The sequence below is a fragment of the Phaenicophaeus curvirostris genome, chromosome 3 (genome assembly GCF_032191515.1).
Source record: "Phaenicophaeus curvirostris isolate KB17595 chromosome 3, BPBGC_Pcur_1.0, whole genome shotgun sequence".
Classification (NCBI taxonomy): domain Eukaryota; kingdom Metazoa; phylum Chordata; class Aves; order Cuculiformes; family Cuculidae; genus Phaenicophaeus; species Phaenicophaeus curvirostris.
Window position 1 is genome coordinate 89,621,912 of NC_091394.1, and position 23,032 is coordinate 89,644,943.

At 38.3% G+C, this 23,032-nt stretch overlaps 1 protein-coding gene across 2 annotated transcripts in view; it reads right to left on the reverse strand.

The window, feature by feature from the left end:
* Positions 1 to 2,248: 2,248 nt before the first annotated feature.
* Positions 2,249 to 23,032, reverse strand: part of ADCY8 (adenylate cyclase 8) — a 123,816-nt gene continuing 103,032 nt past the window's right edge. For both annotated transcript variants that reach the window (XM_069854669.1, XM_069854668.1), the window contains 6 exons: positions 21,455 to 21,536; positions 16,043 to 16,201; positions 11,549 to 11,695; positions 6,596 to 6,688; positions 4,218 to 4,332; positions 2,249 to 2,736 (listed from right to left, as the gene is read on the reverse strand). In XM_069854669.1, coding sequence (XP_069710770.1) covers positions 2,249 to 2,736; positions 4,218 to 4,332; positions 6,596 to 6,688; positions 11,549 to 11,695; positions 16,043 to 16,201; positions 21,455 to 21,536 — 1,084 coding nt within the window. The remainder of the gene's footprint in view (positions 2,737 to 4,217; positions 4,333 to 6,595; positions 6,689 to 11,548; positions 11,696 to 16,042; positions 16,202 to 21,454; positions 21,537 to 23,032) is intronic.

The following is a 23,032-nucleotide window of genomic DNA, read 5'->3' on the forward strand; positions in this document are numbered from 1 at the left end:
GGAGAATTGGGCCTGTGCTAAGGAGCAGTGAAGTTGCCCTCACAGCTCCAGTCTCCAATCCTGTTATCTAGTTAACACCTTCCACTGACTGCTAATTGTCATTACAGAGGTCAGCAGCAGTGGTGAGAATTAGAAAACCAGTTCCTTTGGGATATTAGCAAGAATTAAATGTTTAGGGAGCCAGGAGAAGTGAACCCATCCAGCACAGAAATAAGCTGTGAAGTAGAGGACAGCTGTTAATGAGCTGTTTAAACTAGACAAAACTTACTTCTTCAGTGCCTCAAATATCATTGTAAATGTGAAATTAATTTATCAGCTTCAGAAACTGGCCTTTACTTGTCTTCATCTCCTACAATATCAGCACAAGCCTGGGTGAGCGGAGTGGCCCAGCTTTCCCTCTGTGGCAGAAAAAATTATATTTGTGGGGATTCAAAGGAGTAATCATTTGGAATGAGAGCTCAGTTACTGGCAGCATTATCCCTGGGTGCACTGTTTCAGACTGTTCTTTGCTCTCTGTGCTCAGACTCATCTTTCAGTGAAACAATTTTCTGTGGAATTCATTTGGTCATTTTTATTATTTTCTGTTTCCTGAAGATGGCACTCAGCTGATTAGATTTTGCATCACAAACCCATTCATCATGTTACTTTACAATGCAAAACCATTATTTGTATCTTACTATAGTTAAACATTCATGTTTTGGTGCCTTTTTGTTAGTAAACTGTAGCGTAGGACTCAAGATTTCCTAGCCATATTGGCCATCTTTTATAAATGTGCCTTATCCAGTGGTGATGCTCCCAAGAAACTTCATTTTTCATTAAGGACTGGGTAACAGCTTACAAAAACCAAGGCCTGTATTTGCAAAGAGCCTGTATGTTGCATAGTATTGGTTGTGTGGGGTCTCATCTGGTGATTGCCGTGTGATCACAGGTTCTGCTGTTTCCATCTATGATTTACTTTAAAGATAATATTTACTGAGACAAACCTAGCTCCTTTGAGCATGCAGACTTGATCAGAGGTTCATTTGTGCACTTTATAGCCCAATATGGATTATGGCACCTGTGCTATATATTTACTGTTTCCAAGGCCATGTTGATTAGCCATCCCCTCAAAAGTGATCCTCCTGCAGGGCTTGTAACACGTAGTTTTGCCATTGTAGCATCCCAGCAGGACTGTTTCTGTGCTGGCACACAAATAATTTGAGGTATTCTCAGTCTTGGCCTCTCCTCTTCTTGAGGCCACTGACCAGGAGTTTAGTGGTGAGCTTTATCTCCTACTGTACTTCAGCATGTAGTCACTTTACAGACTCAAAGAGCCATTGGTTTGGCAAAAACACAGACTGATGATGGGCTTAAGAGTTCAGCTGTGGAGAATGACTCCAGAGAATTTGATTAGTTCCTTGACTGGACAACAGAATCAGCTATATGCTCCACACATGTCATTCAAGGTGTACTTTTATCATCTGTTCATAGGTGTCTTGTGCTGGTCAACATACCATAGTGCATTTGAGTCCTCCAAAAAGGACTGAGAGACATGACATAATGTCTACAAGAGAACCTTGACCTCCTGGCTTGGGTGCAAGAGGTCACGTGGAAATCAACATGCAATCTATCTGGCGACAGTGGAGTCACCTGCTTGTGAGGTGGACACCTTAGGCTATTTTAAGAGCCAACAGTCAGTGGACTCAATGGAATCAGTGAGTTTAGGGCGAGATCCATCTCTTCTGTCTCCCAAATCCTCGCATCTGGGAAGGCAGCACACCTGAAAATTCTTTGGCTGCATTGACTAGCTTCTCCCTGGCTCTTACGGAGACCAGGAAATTAACTCAAATGCATAGAAGTCTACTTGAAGGCAATTAAATGTGAGGAGAAGAAGATACTCAATATCCTTATGCTTTTACTTTCACCTGAAAAATGTGGACAGTATTCCCTCCTTTCCCCACCATCAACTTCCTACCCAATTTATGTTCTAAATCTCTCCAGTTAGAGGTTTATTTTTGCCCCTTTCTGCAGGTAGCTGGCAGAGTGTAGTGGTGGCCCACAGCTACTGTGTCTGGACACTCAGGTTAACCACAACTCGGGGCAGAGATGCTGCAACCATTTGCTAAAATGTAAGGGTTGGAGTCTCATTGAAATATCACACCAGAAAATAATCAGACTTATTCTAAAAAAAATTAAACCTTTTTTATTTGTATATTTATTTTTATATATAAAAGAAATACAAAAAAAAAGAACACAAACAAAATGCTGATTATGGCAATTCAGTTTTGTCAACCCCCTCTGCCTGGGCTGCTGCCTCAGATCCACCGGGAGTGAGCAAAGTCCTCCGGTTATAGTGTCCTTTTATGATTCCGGAGTTATTGTTCTCATTAAGGATTTGCTTCTGTTTTTGCCTGTTAAGAGACTGTACAAGTCCTAATACAACAGCTGCTAATGAATACTGTCCCGTCAGTTTTCTTGGTTGTAAGATTAAAGGATTTGGTTGAACTCTTCCTAGAAGAAAATATGTTTTGATTTTTCCTTCCTGTTCACTGATACCTTTGACATAAATCTCTCCTCGGTAGTCGAAGGCAAATCCCCGGTCCTTCAGGATCAGATACGTTTCTTCAGGCACTTGTATTCTGTCACTAACACCTGTGCTGTCCATTCGACTTGCTAAGTTAACCGTTTTGCCCCAGATATCATACTGGGGTTTCTTAGCACCGATAACTCCTGCTACAACAGAGCCATGGCTAATCCCTGTTAGATAAAAATAAAATAAAAATGAGAAGAGGTAGGCAGTTAGAGATGAATGGCTGAAACCATATTTGCACCTAAGACACAGAGGAAGCCTTGTTCAGACACACTTATCTCTAAGCTTAAGGGAAGATGAATATACAAAGAAAGTAAGAAAAAAAATCCAGAAAATATGAGAAGTGATATCTATCACTATTTTACAGGATGCCCATCTCAGTGGAACAGCAGCACTTAAGTGTCATCTGTATTCTGCACACTGTTGCCAAAGCTCCTGAAAAGTGGTTCTTGTGTAGTAGGAAAGGTGTCTCTGGAAGGATCATTCTGGCTCAATGCTTGTTGAAGGCAACCTTGCTAGTTCTATACCATCAAGAAATTACATTGTTACATTCCATTAAATGAAAATATTAAAGTATTCTATGAAGTTATTGGAAGACTGTATCTTGTAAGATTGTTGCATAAATTCAAGACAAGCAACAGTATAGAAGAGAATATTTTTTTCTGCAGCAAGGTTTTAAGAATATTTAGTGATAGTGACAGGTTCATCTTTGGGAAACAGTTATTAGTTTTTTAGATTTTTTTTAAAGAATATTTTTTTAAACTGGTGATAGAAATTATTTCCAAATGCTCTTGCATTCATGCACTATGAAAATTTTTCAAGTGATCCACACTTACTAAGAGTGGATACACATTCTATGAAAAATCTTGGGAACTGAGAGTTTTCTGTTCAAAACTATTAGGAAGTGTGGATCACAGCACTGCCGCAGCCTTCCATGCTGTGACTGATGAATATATTTCAGCTTTTTTTACAGCAGGATGGTCTTCAAAGGTTATATTTCTGGGTAATTTTTGGTTTTGGCCAGTGATCCTGTCAGCATGAGAAGCCATCAGATCTGGTCCTGCCATGTGCCATATATTCAGGCCATTTTTTCATTTCCCATCCTACTATCCCTCCAGGATAACCCACCAAGGATAATGGGTTCTCTATCACAACAATTTAGAGCTGCTGCCACTGGAGCAGGTCAGGTTAGGAATGGAATTAAATTTTTGTGCAAAAGCAATGTACTACAGATAGGCTTTAAGATAAGCTATTATTACTCCTTTACTGAAGAAACATCGAAGACAGAGAAATTAATTAGCGACTGTGCAAGTCAGTATCAGGCTTGGGGTTAGGCTTAGGCTGTCTAGTTCACTTTTTGTGTTATACCTATGGGATCTTGGCTATACTTGCTAAAGACAGTATCTTAAATATGTATTCACACTTCATTTAACCTTTAAGCTTCTGCAGTCCTCAAATTGGGGCTGATATTCTGCAAACAGAATATTTCTAACTTTGCTTGGGATTAAGTCAGTTTGAAAATGGGGGGTATGGTATTTGGAGTCTTTTAGATTATACATGTCCTTGCAATGCTCCTGGAATGTTCTTAAAGAGTTGGATCCTTGAAGATAAAATCATACTTCAATTCTCATGTCTGAACTATGCTTACCAATACGGAGTTCAAAGTTGTTAAATGAATGCTTGTTGATCTCTTGTATGCTTTCATTCAGAGCTATGGAGAAGTCAGCCAGAGCACACAAATGCCCCCATTTGTCTTCACATTGCTAAGGGGTAAGTTACAGACCAAGGTGTTAGAAAGGGTTTGCAATTTGCCCAGCTCCCATCCACCCCAAGCAAGTGCCAAGCATCTGAATTCAGAATTTGTTAGAACAGTCTCAACATACAAGATCCAACTGTCATGGTGACGCTTCTCATTTGTATTACAACACCCGTATACCTGGATACAGACGAGGTTAGCATGAAGTACTAAAGAAAGTAATTTTCTGTCAATAATCTGTCAGTCACGGGAATTAATAAGGCATGTGAAATCTAACTAAGGTTGAGAAAGAAAGTATAGAGGGGACTGACCTAGCTTGGGTGCAAGGGAAAAAAAATTGGTGAGAACCAGGCATGACCGATGTAAGCAAGAAGTAGACTGAAATAAATGAAAGACATAATTCTTCTTTGCTGAAACTGCCACCCAGGAAAAACACCAGTGCTCTCAGGATGGAATAGTGACAGGAACAATAGGGCAAGCCAGGCAACCTGGGACAGGTTAAGTGGGAGAGAAAAGGCTATTCTGAAGCTCATTAATGGCCTCTGCTTAGAGCATTCAACTCACTCCCTTTTCCTTCTTCTGGATTCCCATTCCTGTAGGGAATATTTAGATGGTGTCTGGGAGGGGGTTTTAGTCTTCCCAGAACATCAAAAGAGCGTATAGTGGGGCAGAGACTCTCAAGGGCAGACAGTGAAGTAGGAAATAGCCATGGTCTTGGTCCAATAATGGTATGATGTCATCTCATCTATTCTGAGACCAGGTAATTCTTTCATCAAACAAATTTCCAGTCCATAGGAATGAAGCATTGCAAGGTCCTGCCCTGGGTTATGCAGTCCAGCCCTCTGCAATTTTCATCTTCCTCAGCGTTTAATCCTGAACACAAGCATCTTTCTGGCATCACCTTGTTCTGCTCACACTGTGCTCAGTCCTTGTCCTCAGCCTTGTTCAGTTCACAACATGCCAACCTCCTTCAGCAGCCCTCACATTTTAGATGCTGACAAGATGATAGACATGCATGTATAAAGACAGACATATTTAAAACATAAATAAAAATTTCTTTAGGCTCTTATAGTTCAAGAAAAGGGATGAGTTAATGTGTCTTGAAAATGCAGGAAAGATGTTTTCCTTTTGAATTTTTACCTAAATCAAGAGTCAAAAGAAGTTGTAAGGAGCTGTGTAGCTATATCCAGCTACCTCCCTAAAACTCAGTTCTTCTTTGCTCATCTCTGCACAGAAGCATTTTCAGTTGGAGCAAACAAAAATCTCATGCATGCCTAATTTTGTGGATTTTTAGCTATCGGCATCACTTGTTACTCTGCAGGTGGGAGATGCTCAGTTAGTTATACTTCACATGTTTTGCAATGCATTCTAAACAGACAATGGAAATTTTTTAGATTATTAAGCTCATGTTAATCTGGCTTCTGCTTTTCTGGTAGTTGCAGTCAGCAAGGGCTGATCCGATTCCCAGTCTGTGGGTGATCTGGGGCAACACACCTTTTTTTATGCTGCTCTTCCTTGGAGAGAGACAATGGTTGCCGAGCAAGACAGATTTCAGCAACAGCTCTGTTGTGGAGCCTTGTCTTAATCCTTTGGCGACCCCACTTTCAGGCATGTACTTGGATGTAATTATGAATGGATCTCTCGCTAACTTATCTGAGGTTAAGGGCTGTGACTATGAATGTAGTCTCTATGGCTGATTTTTTTCCCAGCTTGGTTTGCACCTCTGCAATGAGGGCATTGTGCAGACTTCAGGCTTTGTGATGTTCTTCAATTGAACTCATGAGTCTGCTTTCTTTTTGATGTGTAGTTTATCATGCTGTCTGCAGATGTAAAGCTACATAATCACAAAAATGTTTAAAGGCAACTTTACATTTGCATAAGCGTTCTGTCAGTTAATAGATCCTCCCTTTTCACAGATTATTGGAGGCTGTCAGCCAGATTCCGGTCTGAGTTACAGTGATATCTTTAGCTTGTGTCCAAAGATATAGATAGACTTCCTCTAGATTCACATCAGTGCAATTGAAAGATTTTTTTTTTCTGTCTTATAAATCTAAATTTGAGGAAAGAATCCATATGGTTCTTGTTCTGGGCAGAAGATGACATTTCAATTCATCAAGTAGTACAACTGTTGTCTGCAAGAAGCCCCAAATGTCTGTTTTCTTTTAGCAAAGACAGTTCTATGAATATCAGAAAGATAATACTAATATTCTTTAATATCAGTGATGAAACACACTAAACGTTTTGCTTCTTAAAGAACACTATTCTCTTACCTGTTTTTCAGGTGATAATCCTGACACAGCCATGTATGTGCTGCCAATCGTCTTAATTTTTTCAATATCTTGAAATCTCTCTTCACCTAATAACTAACACATATGTAAAAAACACTGTTACTTTTGTAATTCTTAGTGTAAAATGCTTTTACAGATACCAAAATGAATCATTATGCTTGTGGGAACTTCCACTTGTGTTCTGGGCCATACTGAGCTGGGACTCTTTGCAACATCATCCACTCAGAGGGTGTATTCAAGCTAAATCCTGCTGTGTTCTATAAATCCTGCTGTGCTTTGTAAAGCTGTTTGGTAAATCACATAATGGGTAATATAATACATCCATATTCCAGCCTAACTCAAATGCAGATGAGTTTTGTGTTTCCTGAGGTATAATAATTGAAAATTATTGAAGACAATCTCTATGTGTATGCATGTGTGAATACAGGTAGACTTGACCCCTTAAAAGTGTTCCTGAATCTCTTTTGGAGGAATTCAGCTTACAAATTAAGGGCTGCTACAGGAACAATTCAGGTGGTGTGGAGTGGGAGTGGCAGTTTGGTCCCTACTCTAAGCCCACATGCAGATTTTAACTTAGACTTTCCATGAAGTAGAAGCCAGAGCCTTACATTACTTGAGAGACCTAAACAGAGATCAGGCTGTGAACTCTATCAATGAAAATAGAGCTTCATGTGAGATTTGGGCATGTATCACCTCATCACAGTGTCTAAAAATGTGTATTGCTGATTTTAAAACCAAAATACCCTGGGAAACTTCATGATAAGCAGTACAGCATCCAATAAATTTGGGTGTCAATATGGTCAGGCAGTCATGGAAGGAAAAAAGGTAATACACAGAGAAAAGAAATTTCAGACTTTCAGTTCTAAAAACTCAACTTAGTTGGGATTTAAATGAAAAAAATTCTTGCTATGGTCAGGCAAAACTTTAATGAAAAATTTTCCCCTTTTTTATACACTGTCATGGATTCTTTTTCCATGTTGTGGGTTTGACTTTCCTGTCAATTAAAAATGAAAGGGATTATCTCATTCAAAAGGAAAGGCATACCAAAGGCATAATATGAAATAACCCCTGCCATTGAACTAACGACAGTACGTCAGCCGGAGAGCCAGGGTCTTGGAAGCCTTGCTTGTTCGTGTACAGATATCGCACCATCTGTCTGTAATGGGAGGCTGCACAGCACTGCACGTAGGGAATACAAAGCCATATGGTTAATGGCTCTCTTCCAAGTCAGGAAAGTCCAAAGACTTGACCTGCTCCTCATTTTTCTTTGAACTGCCAGAAAAGCCGATTATCTACATTTCCTTCTTACAAGAGCAGCTCTCCCAACTGCTCTCTTAAAGAAAAAGATCTTTTCTTGCAGTTCTGCTTTTGTGAGCAGTCTGAGAGCACCCAGGTGTGTGGGCAAGAGAAGAAATTAATATTGGTTAAAAACAGCGTATATTTTCATTTCCAGATGGTTGCTGGAAGCAACAGCAAACAACATACCAATTTAAAATGTATGATACGTATCTCTTTTGGTGACCCTTTAAAAGAAAGAAAGAAACAACCTATTGTGTGTAAGGCAATTTAGAAGATGTAATCTCATTATCTTTTTTTCTTCTCATTCATTATTGTTTCCAAATCTCTCTTTTCCCCTGTTTTGTCCAGTCTGTTACATCGCTGCTTTCCTTCTTCAAATAATGGTTTATTTACCGATTCCTTTCTTCACAGTATGACAGTATGATGCATTTTCATATCGGAGAAAGATATTCCAACTCAGTCCTACATCAGCTGCTATTTGTTATGACATTTTAAACAGACTTACTAATTTGCTAAGATAGTCCAGGAAACATTTTCTGACACTAGAATGTGGTTGGTATCTGAAAAGCAACTAGTAATTTGATGCTGCAATTCACTTATAGCCAAGGTTATGGGGAGTTCAGACCCCGGGCTATACACATGCAATGAAACATGTACAAAGTAGTATTAAAGGGAATGTTTCAGGACATGACACACTAGTGCAAAATAATCAGCGAAGTCTGAAAACAGGATCCTGTATTCTAGCAAAACCTCTATTTGTGGCAACAAAATGTATTAAAGACTGTTGTCATAAACACCATGTAAATCACTGCAGGATAAATAAAATGGGGGAAAAAAGAGCCTATGAACTAGAAAGCTCTTATTAAAGCACAAATCCCAAATGTAACATCACTAAGATACATAAATGATAGATTAAAAAGGCTAGGAAGAATATTTCAATCTGTAAAATAATTCCTTCAGGACTCCTAATCTTCAGAAGGAATGTTTCAATATTATTTTTTTCGTGAAGCATCTCTAATGGTTGGATTTTAGCCCTGTATATGTCTTAAGACTACAGTCATATAAAAATGAGTAGTTAGGAACGTAGATTTGGAATGTTCATGTTTGTTTTGATATATGAACTGTTCCTGTCACCATCTCTGTGCTTGACTACAAACCAGGAAATTATATATAACTGTATTCTATAATGATGCTATATGTCAAATAAAAAAAAAAAAAATAAAAACCTCTCTTTTTAAATTTTTTCAATTCAGAAACCAACAGATCCCAATCTGCCTGAGTCTCCAGGAAGCCTAGATAATTTGGAAATCAACAGATTTGTGTACTCAGAGAGAATAAAAATTCTGAGTAAAGGCAGGGATTTGAGAAGAGTCAATCACCTGCTCCCCAGGACTGATTTTTTGAGCAGGTTGCCCCAGCTTCCTATGAAAGTCCCACTCACAACCCAAATCCTTTGTGGACTCCTACTCTGTGCAGATGGTGGTGGCAGGTTCTTTTCCACTATCCAGTCTTTTTTTATTTGACTGTCTAACACAGATGCATTACCTGGTAATCAAAATAACAGATCTAGCTAGTAAGTCTTCTATTTCGCAGTAACAAGGAAACTCTTCTAAAAAGAAGAAATAAAATGCGCAGATCTCCTTTCTATGCACCTACCACATTTTCCAAACCAGGTCAATTTGCGTTTTTACTGCTGCTTTCATTCAGAAACATCTTCCTGGCCCTATGGACACAACATCCCTACTACTATTATCTATTTAAGGAAAGGAAAGGAAAGGGACTCATAGGGTTGAATCTGATTTGAGATTAGGAGCTCAATTCATTTATTTAAACAGATGTCTGGTGTCATATAGCGTGTGCTTCAATGAAAAACCCCCAATGACTTGCACCAGAACAGTATTCTGGTGGTGCGCTATGGGACCTGGCAGTCCCAAGTGGATGTCTCAAAGGTGGTTCCTTTTCCATGGGTAGGATTACTCATGTCAGTTGTCCTGACTGGCATATGACCTTTCAAATTGCTTAGACAGAGTAAACTAATGGCGCGGCCATACTGGAAGTAGGTTAGCAGTCAGCAGGGGATCACATAATTTCATTTACTACCCATCCTGAGAACATATCTATTATTCAACTAAACATGTCTGGGACATAATACAGTCCCTAATTAGGTCCTTTATTGATTACCGAGCAGGTGTTAGGGGCCTGAATGTAATATTGTGTTAGAGCTTTTGATGAAAACCTTGTCTTCAGTAATTGCCATGCCAGCAATGGAATTTTGTTGTGAAGATTATATGAACGTGCATGACAAAATATCTTAAATTAATTCATAGCAACAGGCTTTGCATTAAGCTTTAGCCATAATCATTTTAATCAGATCTGGAATGAAAAACAAAACTATTAATCAAGAAGCATGCTGACAGCTTTGCAAGTTCTCAGAGATAAGAGGCAGGTATTTATACCTATAGGGAAAGCAGTGCTTAGCAGGTGACAGATCTCTCCTCATAGGAGAATAGCAGTGTTTTCTACTAAAATTGCCCCAGGATGCATCCCCTGTGAATTCTTCTATTTCCTGCTTGTAATTTTAGATTCTGACTAATTTTATGGATAAACTCTCAATTTCATTGACTCTCTCAGACTTTGGGAATTTTAACCCTGATCCAATTTTTATGAACTACCACTCTATGAACATTCCCCATGCAGAGGCCCAGCATGAAGCAGAACAAAGACCTTGAAATGGGCTCATATTTAGGTTCTTGCTTGTGGCATGGGCACAGGTATATTTGTTTTAAAAAAAATGCAGGAAAGTCAGCTACCCCTTTGTGCCTTTGTTTTCCACTTATGAAATGAAGATAGTATAACTTCTACCAGAAGAGAAAATTAAAATTAAATTCTTCAAAAACTGCAAGAAGACTTTGGCACTTGCTGCTTAGAATGGAATTAAAAAGATTTTTTTTTCTTTATCTCTTTTTCTCACCCTTTTGCCTTCTTCACTCAGTTGTGTTCCAAACCTTGAAAAGGCCTGAGCTCTGCCAATGCTTTAGTTTTTCTGGAAAAAAATTTCTGTATGCTTAATCTGTTGGTGGAATCCCGGTCCAGATGCAAAGACTAAGTATGCCTTCTTGACTTTTTTCCAGACAAGTCTCCTCAGTTAATATGTCACCTCTTTTCATCATCTACCCAACTTTTGATTCCGAGCTGTGTGGTCCACATTTAACTTGACATTTGACATTTGCTGAGTCCATTCAACCAATGTCTTCAAAAACAATATCTTTTTCTGTTTGGATTTAGACTACTGTTTCCAGAACTGTTGTAAATACCTTGATTGTCCTTTCATCTACAGAATTAAAGCATATTCTACTTCTAGATATACTGGAGCAGACTGTGTTTTTATTTATGTATGTTTATACTCAAGTAATTTTTGGTTTCAAACTCTATCTCACCATGTCGTTCAAACCAATGTTTAGTAAGACTACGTACAGAAAGTAAAACAGGCAATTGTAATAGTAATTGGAGTAAAAAACCTCAGATAATTGTTGGAAGCAGAGTCGTTATTAAATTTGATAATTTAGGATGACATGTTTGGTATTTGGGAACTCATTGTTTAAGCTCTATCAGATTTTCTCTAGCAACTGCTATTACCTCATCAAAGTCAGCAATGATTTCATTCAGCAAGCGCAGACATTCTACTCCTTGGTTATTCATCTCGGTCTGGGAATAGAAGTCAGCAAATCCAGGAATAGAAGCAAACATCACACCGACAGCATCATAGGATTGAGAGTATAATTCCTAAAAGAACAATGAAGTTAAAGCAGTAATACAGGTAAGACAACATAATTGGCTGCGATTAAAATAAGTTTCTTATTTTTTCTATGCATTATAACTTAATATGTGAGGTTAACACATACAGTAAAAGTTGGACAGTTCAATAGGAGGAGGCTTCTCATGTTTTTATCATGGATTGTATGCAGGGTTTGCCCTTTCTTTGAAAGCCTGCTCTTTCTGCTTCTGAGGTTAGGGGGCTAGATCAGCAAAAAATGTAATATAATTTTTCATTTTGATTTATACGTGGAACCACTTGAAGAGATGAAGGATTCATTTTCATTTGCAAGTACATGTACCAGAGAATCAAACGCTATTAGGCAAGTAAAAGTAAACTAATATTTATTATTATTGTTTCAGTCTGTTTCATAAACATTTGCATTTGAAAGTATATTTTTAAATTTCTTGATTAACAGGGATGAGATATTGTCCCAATCTAGAAGAAGGGCAGCTGGGTTGACCCCAGTAACTACAAGCCTGTTAGTCTCACTTCAGTGACTGGTAAGCTTATGGAGAAGATTATTCTGGGAGCTACTAAAAAACACGTGAATGACAACACGGTCATTGGTCCCAGCCAGCAGGGGCTTATGAAGGGAAAGTCCTACCTGACAAACTTAATTTCCTTCTATGACCCACCTAGCTGACCAAAGAAAAACAGTTGACATAATCTTTCTGGATTTCAGCAAGGCCTTTGATACTGTCTCTCACAGTGTCCTCCTTAACAAAATGTTCAGCATATTGGTCGATAAACAGATAAGGCAGTGGGTGATGGGTCAGGCTCAAAAGATCATAGTGAATGGCATTACATCAGGCTAGTGACCAGTCACTAGCTGGGCTCCACAGGGGTCAATCTTAGGACCAGTACTCTTTAATATCTTCATAAATGACCTGGTTGCAGGACTCAAAGTTTTACTAACTTTTACTACACTCTTGAGGACAAGGAGGCCCTGCAGAGGGATCTAGACAAATTGGAGAGCTGGGCAATTGCCAATCACATGAAGTTTAACAAGGGTATGTGCCAGGTTTTGTACATGGGACACTGCAACCCTGGATATACATACAGACTGAGGAGCAAGAGGCTGGAGAGCAGCCCTGCAGAAAGGGATCTGGGAGTTCTAGTTGACAAGTTGAACATGAGCCAACAGTGTGCCCAGGCAGCCAAGAGGGCCAACCACGTCCTGGGGTGAATCAAGCATGGCATTTCTTGCTGGTTGAAGGAGGTGATTGTCCTGCTCTACTCTGCACTGCTGCGGCCCCACCTCGAGTATTGTGTGCATGTTTGGACACCACAGTGTAAAAAGGATGTAAAGCTACTGGGGAGTGTCCAGAGGAGAGCCATAAAGTTGGTGAGGACTCTAGAGGGGAAGTTGTATGAGGAGCAGCTGAAGTCACTTGGTCTGTTCAGCCTGAAGAAGAGGAGATTGAGGGGGGACCTCATAGCAGTTTACTGCTTCCTCACAAGGGAAGGAGGAGGAGCTGGCACTGATCTCTTCTCTTTGGTGACCAATGATAGGAACCAAGGGAATGACAGGAAGATGTGCCAGGAGAAGTTTAGGTTGGATATTAGGAAAAGGTTCTTCACTTAGAGAGTGGTGGAGCTCTGGAAGAGCTCCTCAGGGAAGTAGTCATGGCACCAAACCATTTAGGCAACAAATTCAGATAAATGGAGTAAATTTTTGGGTTGTCCTATGCAGGGGTTGGTGTTGGACTCAATGATCCTTTTGGGTTCCTTCAAACTCAGACTGTTCTGTGTGATTCTGCGTGATTCAGATAGGACCATTTAAAATGGCTAATATGACCTCTTTGTAACAATTCCTCTCAGTTACCACATTTTCTGGTGGATACTTTCTACTTCACACTGCAGCTCTTTACAAGTTTGTTTATTCACAGGTTTTCAGAGACTCCTTACTCTAATGGTAAACTGTGGCTCATTCTCCTAAGGTCACTATGGAGCCATTTGGTTGTCTGGTATGGGGAGAAGTTTTACCCATTGGTCAATACTTTAATTTCTGTTCTGGGACTTCTCTCATAACATTCTGACATGGAGTAGTTGCTTCTCAATGTTCTTGTTAGTGTGCCTTAGGAAATGTTAGTGTATTGCTCTCTTGATAAAAGGACTTACTGCTGGATGCCGTACACCTAATCTGAAGATGTCAGGCTCCTCTTCCTTCATCCTGCTTCTACCTAGAAAAGCATCCTGAACTTTGCTATGCTGCTAATGCTGCTACTTATCTACAGTCTTTTACAATGCATCGTAAAGTAAAAGTGGGAAAATTCAGCAAGTTTTCAAGGACACTGCAAAGCTTTGATTGAGAAAAAATATCATTGATTCCCATCTTGCCATTCCACTTTCTTTCACTGAAGAATATCTGCAGAGTCATGTAAGCCATACTCTAAGGTCGCTCTTATTCACTTTCATAGGTATAAAGAAAAGTAATACACACACTAGCTCATTGATGCTTATGGAAGACTAGTCAATATGCGCTGGGAGAAGCATATATACACTCAGGCATAATTTTTCCTCAGACTGTGAAGACGGAAAATGACTGGCTGAGCCTTCAGCTGCTCAGCTTTTCTATTTTTGGTAAGAAGCATCAAGACAGAAATAATACATCCATGAAAAAACGCTTACGGTACACATTTGGGAATTCATTTTTTGAGAACCGAGAAATTAACTTAATGGGCAGACATGAACTGCAGGATTGATTTTACTGAAATCTGGTAGATGTTACAGCTAGTCGGCTCATGCATAAATCATCCCCAAGTACAGTCACTCTGGAAATTGCCTTACAAGAAGAAGGGGTGGTGGAATTGAATTCAGTCGCAAATTATTGAATCATCAGCAGTGATCCATGGGGCATCTGTTTGCTTTTGAAGATTATTATGCATATGAGTGTATGTGAATGAATGTGTAAGAGAGGACATGTATTCCCTGAAAATCCGTAATGCAGATAAGCCAGAATCCAGTCATTGTTGGTATCGTAGTCTACTCCATTTGGAATTAAGAATTTTAAACTTGTTGCTTTCACACACAAACATTTTCTCATGTACAGAGCTATGTTTTTTATGGCTGCTTAGTACCCATAGAATATAAATTCCTCAAGAGGCTGATTTCTAAAGTGCTTTTCCTTGTAGCTTCTCACTATGTTGTCCTCCCTAGGTAATATTTGAAATCGCATATTCAGAACACAATGATTCCTCATTGTGCAGTCTAATTTGTCTGGCTACATCTATTTCGAAAATGTAGAATCAGAAAAGAGTAGCCTCAATTCCTTTTTTGCTGCATAATGAATGGATATGTCAGTGCTTCGGCCTGAGTCTTGCAACAGCTGTAAAAGATAATTCCAGTATTGCATAAGAAAATTCCAGTTTCATCACACAATAGCCTATTCACAGATAATACTATGTCTATAATATTATAATACTGTCTTAAGAGTATCCAAAGATTCCTGATCAACCTTTTATTTTTGTACTAGAACACAACCACAAACTGTTTCTGAAGTAGTTTTTTTGTTAACTGCCCCCAAAAGGCAATTCAGGGGCAATATGAAATGGAAAAAAATATTCTCTTGGGTCTGAAGATGTGAGATACTCAGGTCTATTGCAGGTTTTTGCAGAGATTTCTTCCATAGTTAGGAATACTATACTTTCATAGACTCATAGGTTGGAAAGAACCTCTGAAGGTCATCTAACACAGTTCCTGCTTGAAGTAGGGATGATAAGGTCAAGTGCCTCATGGCTCTGTTTAGTTATGGGTTGAATATCTCCAAGACTGGAGATTTCACTGCATCTCTGAGCATTGATGCAATGACCACTTTCTGGGGATATTTTTTCCCCTAGAATCTAACTGGGATTTTTCTTTCTACAACAGATGTCATTATCCCTTCTCCTTCTACTTACACATTGGGAAGAGTTTCTGTCTGTTGTCTCTCTAAAAACCCATTAGGTAGTTGAATACAATGAGATCATCTTTTGGACTTTTCTTCTTAAGGTTGAATAAACCCAGTGTGCTTGGCCTTTGCACCCCAGTCCTATAATCATCTTGGTGGCCCTCTGCTAGACTTGCTTTAGTGGATTCATGTGTCTCCTGCTGGTGAGCCTGAACCTGGAAATACTGCTCCAGATGTGGTCTTAGAAGTGCAAACCCCTTTACTTTAAAACACTTCTTTTTTTTGTAAATGTGGATCAGATATCAAATATTGGCAGTATCTGTGTTATGACTTCTATAGAGAACTAAGTTCTATCAATTCCCTAATGTATCTGCTTTTCTTTTGCTAATTAGACAAAAAAATCAGCAATAAAATTAATACATACTTCATTATCCCGATCCTTCTCCAAGAAGTGACGGGCAACATGACTGGGTAAAATATTTCGTAGCATGTTTTCATTGTGCTCCCTTAATTCCTTCATTTCATTGATTTCTTCTTTTGCTTGAACACGCCACAGAAAATCCAACCTTGCTGTGTATTCAAGCTGTAGTTCCAGAAAGGAAAAAAAAGGCAAAAATAAAATCTGACAAGATAAGAAAAGACATGCTGGTAGGCTGCTCCTGCCCTGTAACTGCCCTAAGTGCTGCTGAAGATCTTTGACTCTGAAAGAATTAAATTCCACTGCCAGAAAAGTGGTTTATTTCTTTGCCTTGTGTATGGAGTCTTGGAGTTATCTTGAGCAAAAGAATGTTTCCATATTACTGCTATGATCATTGGATAGAAAATGTCACAAAATTATTTTCCTAGTAAACACCTCTGTATTAGTTAAAGAATGGAGTAAAATAGAAAATAAAAGAATTGGAAGATATTGGTATGAAATAAATATGTTCCCCTTGTCATATCTTTTCAAATGAAAGGAGTTGCTTTAGAAATGAGCACAAGGTTCATTCTAAACACTTTGTTGAGACAGTTTAGTTCTCAAAGACGACCTTCTTACAGCCAAACAAAATTTAACCACCTGACGTACTGCCAAAGAGGACTTTCAAATCTGTGGCATCAAAATGAGGTATTTCTGCTGTTGGAACATGCACTTATTTGCAATTTAAGTCTTCTAAAAGACAGTGAAAGTCATGCTGTTTGATAGCCACTCTCGTAGTCTGTCCCTGATACATTGTGGATCCAGAGTCTCAGTCACAATTTAGTATGTGCATAGAGAAAGTGCCTCACAGCCTCAGCTACAAACCAAAGTTAAATTGTTCTCATTGCTGTGTGTGTACAGGGCAAAAGGAAGATTCCTACATAGCACTGCTAATATATGCATATTTAAGTATAATGTAATTTTATATATATATATAAAATGCATATTTATGTGTATATATAAATGGCAACTCTCTGCTAGCTGAAGCAGGGAACATGCTGAACCATCACTTTGTTTGCCTGAGAGGCACGTGTGTGTCAGCACGTGGACAAGACCAATGCTGCCAGAGCTTTTGGGTGCATTACACTGACACAGTGTTTTAATCAGACCTCAAGGCAGGTGATACTCTAGTTTGCACAGGAGGTGATTTGTTAATCTATGACCTTACTGAGGATGATGGAAATACATCTGTGTGCAGTAAACTGAAAGAGAAAATATATTTGTTAGGTTTGAGATGCTCTAACTAGAGAAAATCAAACACCCAGCAGAAAAGCATATTATCTATCAAATAGATGAATTTTACAATTGGAGAGACACCAAATGGTTTGCCAAAAGGTGCTGCAATTAAGAAAGTCATTGGGTTATAATTAATGAACAGCAAGCCTGGTCTGTGTGGGAGTGACTAAGAAAGGGTTTGAGCATTGTTTAGTGACCGTCATGTCCACATTTTTCATCACCAGCAGTGACCAATAGCAAAGTGTTCAAAAGAAAATGAAAAGTAGCTTGCAAGGGACCTTTATGGGTTGACTGTACTCAAGAGAGTTTCCCTTCCTAGAAGCTAAAAGTGACCCTGGTTTGATATCAACTTCCAAAGCTTGTATGTACCTTAGCAGTGATTGACTTGCCCTATGGATGCTATTGACAAATTTATAAATGAATAACCTCTTCTCTGTTTGTATTATATTGATCTTCATCTTGTGACTATTCCCTAAATGAACTGCACCAAAACAAACAACCTGTCATGTAAAAGTATTTTTAAATCATGTTTTTCAACTTCTTTTTCAGTTCTCTTCATCCTTTCTTTTGTGCTAGAAGACAGAGCCCATACCAGATCATAACTGACTTTTATCTCTACCAGCTCACTGAGAAGGTAACAATGACTATAATTTTCCAAGAAGTTCTAAAGGTGTTTTACAAATTGGCTTAGAGCAGGAAGTGCTGATGGATTCTGATTTTTTTTTGCTTCACATACTTAATAGCACTACAATAAGAACTTTGCAGAAAACTGTAGTACAGTTTTTCACAGCTGATTTTTTATGCTGCTGTGCAGGAAAATTTCACATCTCTAAATCTAGCTTAGAATAGCAGAAGGTAATCTTTACATTTTAGATATTTTCATCCTCATTATTTATAATCACATTGTAGCATAAAATATTTTTCGTGCATCATCAGTAGACAACTGAGATGACACTGTCAGTGCAGAGATAAGAGTGTGCTACATGTGAGGTTTGAAGTAATTTTAAGAAGGTGCTCTGGTAAGTCCTGATATTGCTTAAAACTAATAAAATTGTAGGATTGAGTTTTGGGTTTCTTTTTTGATTGTGTAAAGGAGTGTTCCCGGGCATAGTAGTGCCAACAAAAATAATTGTCTGCAACCTAAAACTTGAAATGTTCAGGTTTCCTTGCCCTGACATGTAGCTCTACAAAACACCCCTAATTCCAATAGTGAATGAAAAAATCAGAGAATATATATTACACAGAAAGCCTAACACTACTTATGTCCTCTAAATGCTCTACAACCCAGCCTCTCTGCAGGCAGTTGCCGAGTACAAGGAAAGCACAAGGTAAGGATGAGAGTTGGAGGAGCAGAGTATTTTTTAGAAAAGGAGGGAAGAGGATTTACATCTCAAAGTGACACTTCAAACTGCCAAAATCAGTTTAACTCCAGACAAAAGGAGCAATATCTTTTCTTTACTACACAAATACCTGAATAGAAAGGATAATGAAGAGGCCTGAAGCATAATAGCAGAATTAGGTATGTCTTTTCCTCTCTTTTTCTCTTTTCAATTGGAACAATGTCCTCTTTGCATTTCCTCATTCCTTCCCTTTTCCCCAAATATTGAGGAGTTTCAGAGGGTCATGTATTTTGTAGATAAATTGCTGTGTAGGGATGTCAGTCCTTCCTTTCTTCCAACAAGACTCTATAGAGTTAAGCTAAAGCCCCGACATGCACAGATTATTAGGTACATAGCTGTCCATGCCTTCCCTGTCAAAGTTCAAGTCTTCCTTTCTACCAAAGAGCCCCAGAAGCACAGGAACAAATCAGTCAGTTGGTCTACACTTGCCTACACCAGAACACTCATGTGGTGTAGACAACTTCTACATTCAGATCTATACTCTAAAAGAAACTATAAGGGATTTTGCTCTCTGTTTTACTCATATTTTGATAAAGTTTTAAGAGTTAATTTATGTTTTTAGAAAATGGTCTACTTAACTGATTAAAAAGATAAAGCTGTAAATGAACACATTTCACAACAGAATAAGTCTAGCCTTGAAATAATCCAGGGAATTAGTCTATATAACCTAATTGCATGTAACAGTAACACAACTATTTTTAATCATGTTTAGCACCAGAAACCTTCAAGATTTATTGGCTGAAGTCCAAGTAAGATTTTAAGAAAGCTCTGAGTCTTATTAGACAGTCTCATGCAACTTTTTCTTGAATCTAACTTAAAATTCTGGTTGCAAAAGTGGAAATTACTCTGAATTACAATGGATAAATTGTTAGTTGTTTAGAAATTAAAGGTCCATAAGCTTGATCTTGCCCAAGTCTTTTTTTTTTTTTGGTACCTCCACCTATAATGAGGGAAGTTTTAAGCTATTCTACTTCAGAATACTTTTGCAGTTTGTGAGAAGCAAAGCTGTGCTGGAGGACAACTTTATTCGATTTATTGTGCTCACCATCAATTCAGACTGTTGAAGTGTTTGGGTTTTTTTTTTTTAATTGCTCTGGACAAAATTTTTATATATATTTTCATTTTCTATTTATACCTTTAGGTTAACTCTATAACAGGAAATCAACAATACAAGGAAATGCTCCTAGGCACTGCTGTTGGGTATTGTTAAACTGGTAGAGTGGCCCTATGAATCATTTGGCACAACATGCAAGTTCTAACACAACTCAGGGAAGAGTTCAAGGGTAGTTTGAGTGCAGCAACCCTGTTTTATGAAACATGGACTATTTAATAGGATGGATTAACATGGAATATTTAATAGGCTTATTTATAAGACAAACATTTACACTCAGAATTGTCATACTGAAGAACATGGCCTGGATACTTCCTAATATTTAATCTACCCAAACTCTCTTAGTGTTTCCTTTCTTAGTACTTATTCTTACTGTAGACCGTTTCCAGCCCTTACATATGAATCTTTACACGTGTTAGGGATCATTGGAAATATTATAAGGCCTATCACAAATCTGGGATATTCAGTTCTTATTTGTGGAATGTTTGTCCTAAATGGGCTTTATGTCTTGATAAAGATATTGCAAAATACATTGTTTTCTCTCAAATTTAATTCTAAGCACAAAGCTCGTTTCTTTCCTTGCTTTTCCTACTAACTTATTTCCATTTCTTCAAAAAATAAGATAAAAAGGAATAGAACTACAAGCATACTCAGTCTTGCCTTCCTTCTGCTCTGTATGTACCTGCACAGCTTATAGAGTTATTGTAGTACTGTAGTAAAGTGTATAATACTGTATTATTCATCACGGCAACATTCCTCTCTTATTGCCCTACTCAAATTAGGGTCAAGGTATTCATCAGCTTAATGCTTTTGAAAAGAAAATCTTTAAGCTGAACATGTAAGAATATCTAAAGGCAATTGTGGTTGCTACTTCCTTTAATGCAGTGGTCCTCTTTGCCTTTAGGTGAACAGAAGCTCTGTGAAGTCAGTGTGTTTGACATAAAGCAGCCTAGAGATTGCCAGTCAGAAACAAGGGAAAAAACACCTTGCTTTAGGTGAGTTTTACCCAGTGTATTTATTGTTTTAAATTTTATTTTTTCGTAGTTCACTGTCTGTGTGCACTATGCATAGATTCTTGAAATATCCAGTTTCTCAGTTAGTTCCTTCTTGTGGATAACAACCCAAAACCTCCGAGGCCACAAAATCCTGGTTATGATCTAGGTCCATGTGAAAGAATTCTTGTAAATGGTCCATAACCAAAAGAAGTTAGTGTTGATGCTTAACTGTAAGTTTTCCTCATTTCCTCAAATCTGGTGTTTTTCCTTTATGGTTATACTAAGATATTTCACAGATTTATTATTTACTGTTTGTCATGCATTGAAGCATTCAGATGGCACTGGAATTGTACATGTACCTAAGATAAATGAAGTTCCATTTGTTCCTTCAATTTCTATTAGAAAATGCAATATAACTTGCATGTTGCTGAATATAATATTGCACGTGTTCTTTAAGAAGGTTAGGCAATGTCAGATGTGGGCTATCTTTAATCAGGTTTTACATGTAGTTTATTAAATTGTTAAAGGTCATATGCTCAAGTGCATAAAAAGGCAGTTGATATTTTGAAAGTAATTATCGTCACATCCTGCAATTGCAAATGATATAGGGAATGGTTAAAGCAAATGTTTGCATTACCTGTTGACCATGATAAAATACAGCTAAAAGGAACATTGCCATCAGTAGTAAAGATGCCTCCTTTGTACCCAGGAAGTCTGTGCTGGAAAAAATACAAAGCAAAATACAGTTATTGATTTTTCAGTATTGTAATTGTTCAGAAAATTCATTTCATAATGTACCCTGGTACTTTTTTGTTGTTCTTTAAAAAATCCCATGTATTTGAAAATTTTACTTGGCAATAATTAATTAGTTCAAGAGAACAGGAGTGTAACTTAAGTGCTCACTCTTTGGAGACAAGTGTATTAAGGAACTAAATTGTAGCCTACAGCACGAACACAGAAGGTTAGGGTCTTTCTCTTTCAAATGTGATATGCAAGCTGTGTGTCAGTCACCCTCTTTTTTGGGGAGATTGGTAAGCAACAATGAATATCACAGTCACTGCAGAGCACAGGAGGTGGAATTTGGATGGGGAAAGGCTGAGGCTGGAGCTGGGAAAGAGGAAGTTCCGATTGTGAAAGTACAAGCTCGGGGAACGGGCCTAGACACAAAAGATGAACACTAAGGCAAGTGCTGAAAGTTAAACATTCCTGTACTGTGAGAAAGACTTGGAGAATACGACAGGGGAATTAAGGAAGCAGGTGTGGATCAAAGGGGAATGAATAAAGTGGCAAACAGTAATTAGGACTGAGCTACAAAGAAGACACCACAGAAGAAGTGTCTGTCTATGACAAGGGAAGTAGAAGAAGCTCTTGCAGACAGTAGGGAAGTAATCAAGATGATCCAAGAATCATAGAATCATAGAATCACCAGGTTGGAAAAGACCCACCGGATCATCGAGTCCAACCATTCCTATCAGTCACTAAACCATGCCCCTCAGCACCTCATCCACCCGTCCCTTAAATACCTCCAGGGTATTGTCTATATGAAATCTCTGAAATGCTGTGTGTGGACCATTTACAGCATATGACAAAATAAAGAGGGAAGCTGAAGGAGCTTTCAAGTATGAGGAGAAATTACAGGTGTGTGGAAAGATGACAAAGCCAAAGAAACTGAGCATCTCTGTAATATTGGGTGGTTTCAAAAATGTGTGTCCTCCAGGGGAAAAGACAGAAATCAAGATGTAGGGGAACTTCTATGGCAAATCTTATTGTAAGACAAAAGGGGCAAATAACTAAATTTGGAGTCAAATATCCATGATATTTGGCAATTGTATTGTTGAAGGAAGATTAGGAAATATGAGGAAGTGTTCAAGAGATGCTGAAAGGCTGAAGTTGTGAAAAAAGCTAATAATGGAGGAAACAAGAAGAAGTTGGAAGAGACTTTGGGACACTTGTCTGTCTACCTTGAGGTATGAGAATAAAGTGATGTCTGGACCCTCAATTCATATTCCATAGTAATTTTGGAAAAAAAAAGAGATGAGATTATTTTTGTCAGAGAAGGACTCCTTTGACAGAGAAATTAGAGAAAGAGAAGAACTTGGTGTAAACTAAACCAAAAGGAAACTTTCTTGTGAGAAAGCTAACTGAACTGACTTTGTGGGCTTAATGAAGAATTTATGGTGAGGAAATATACCAGTATGGGATGCATCAGTAGAGG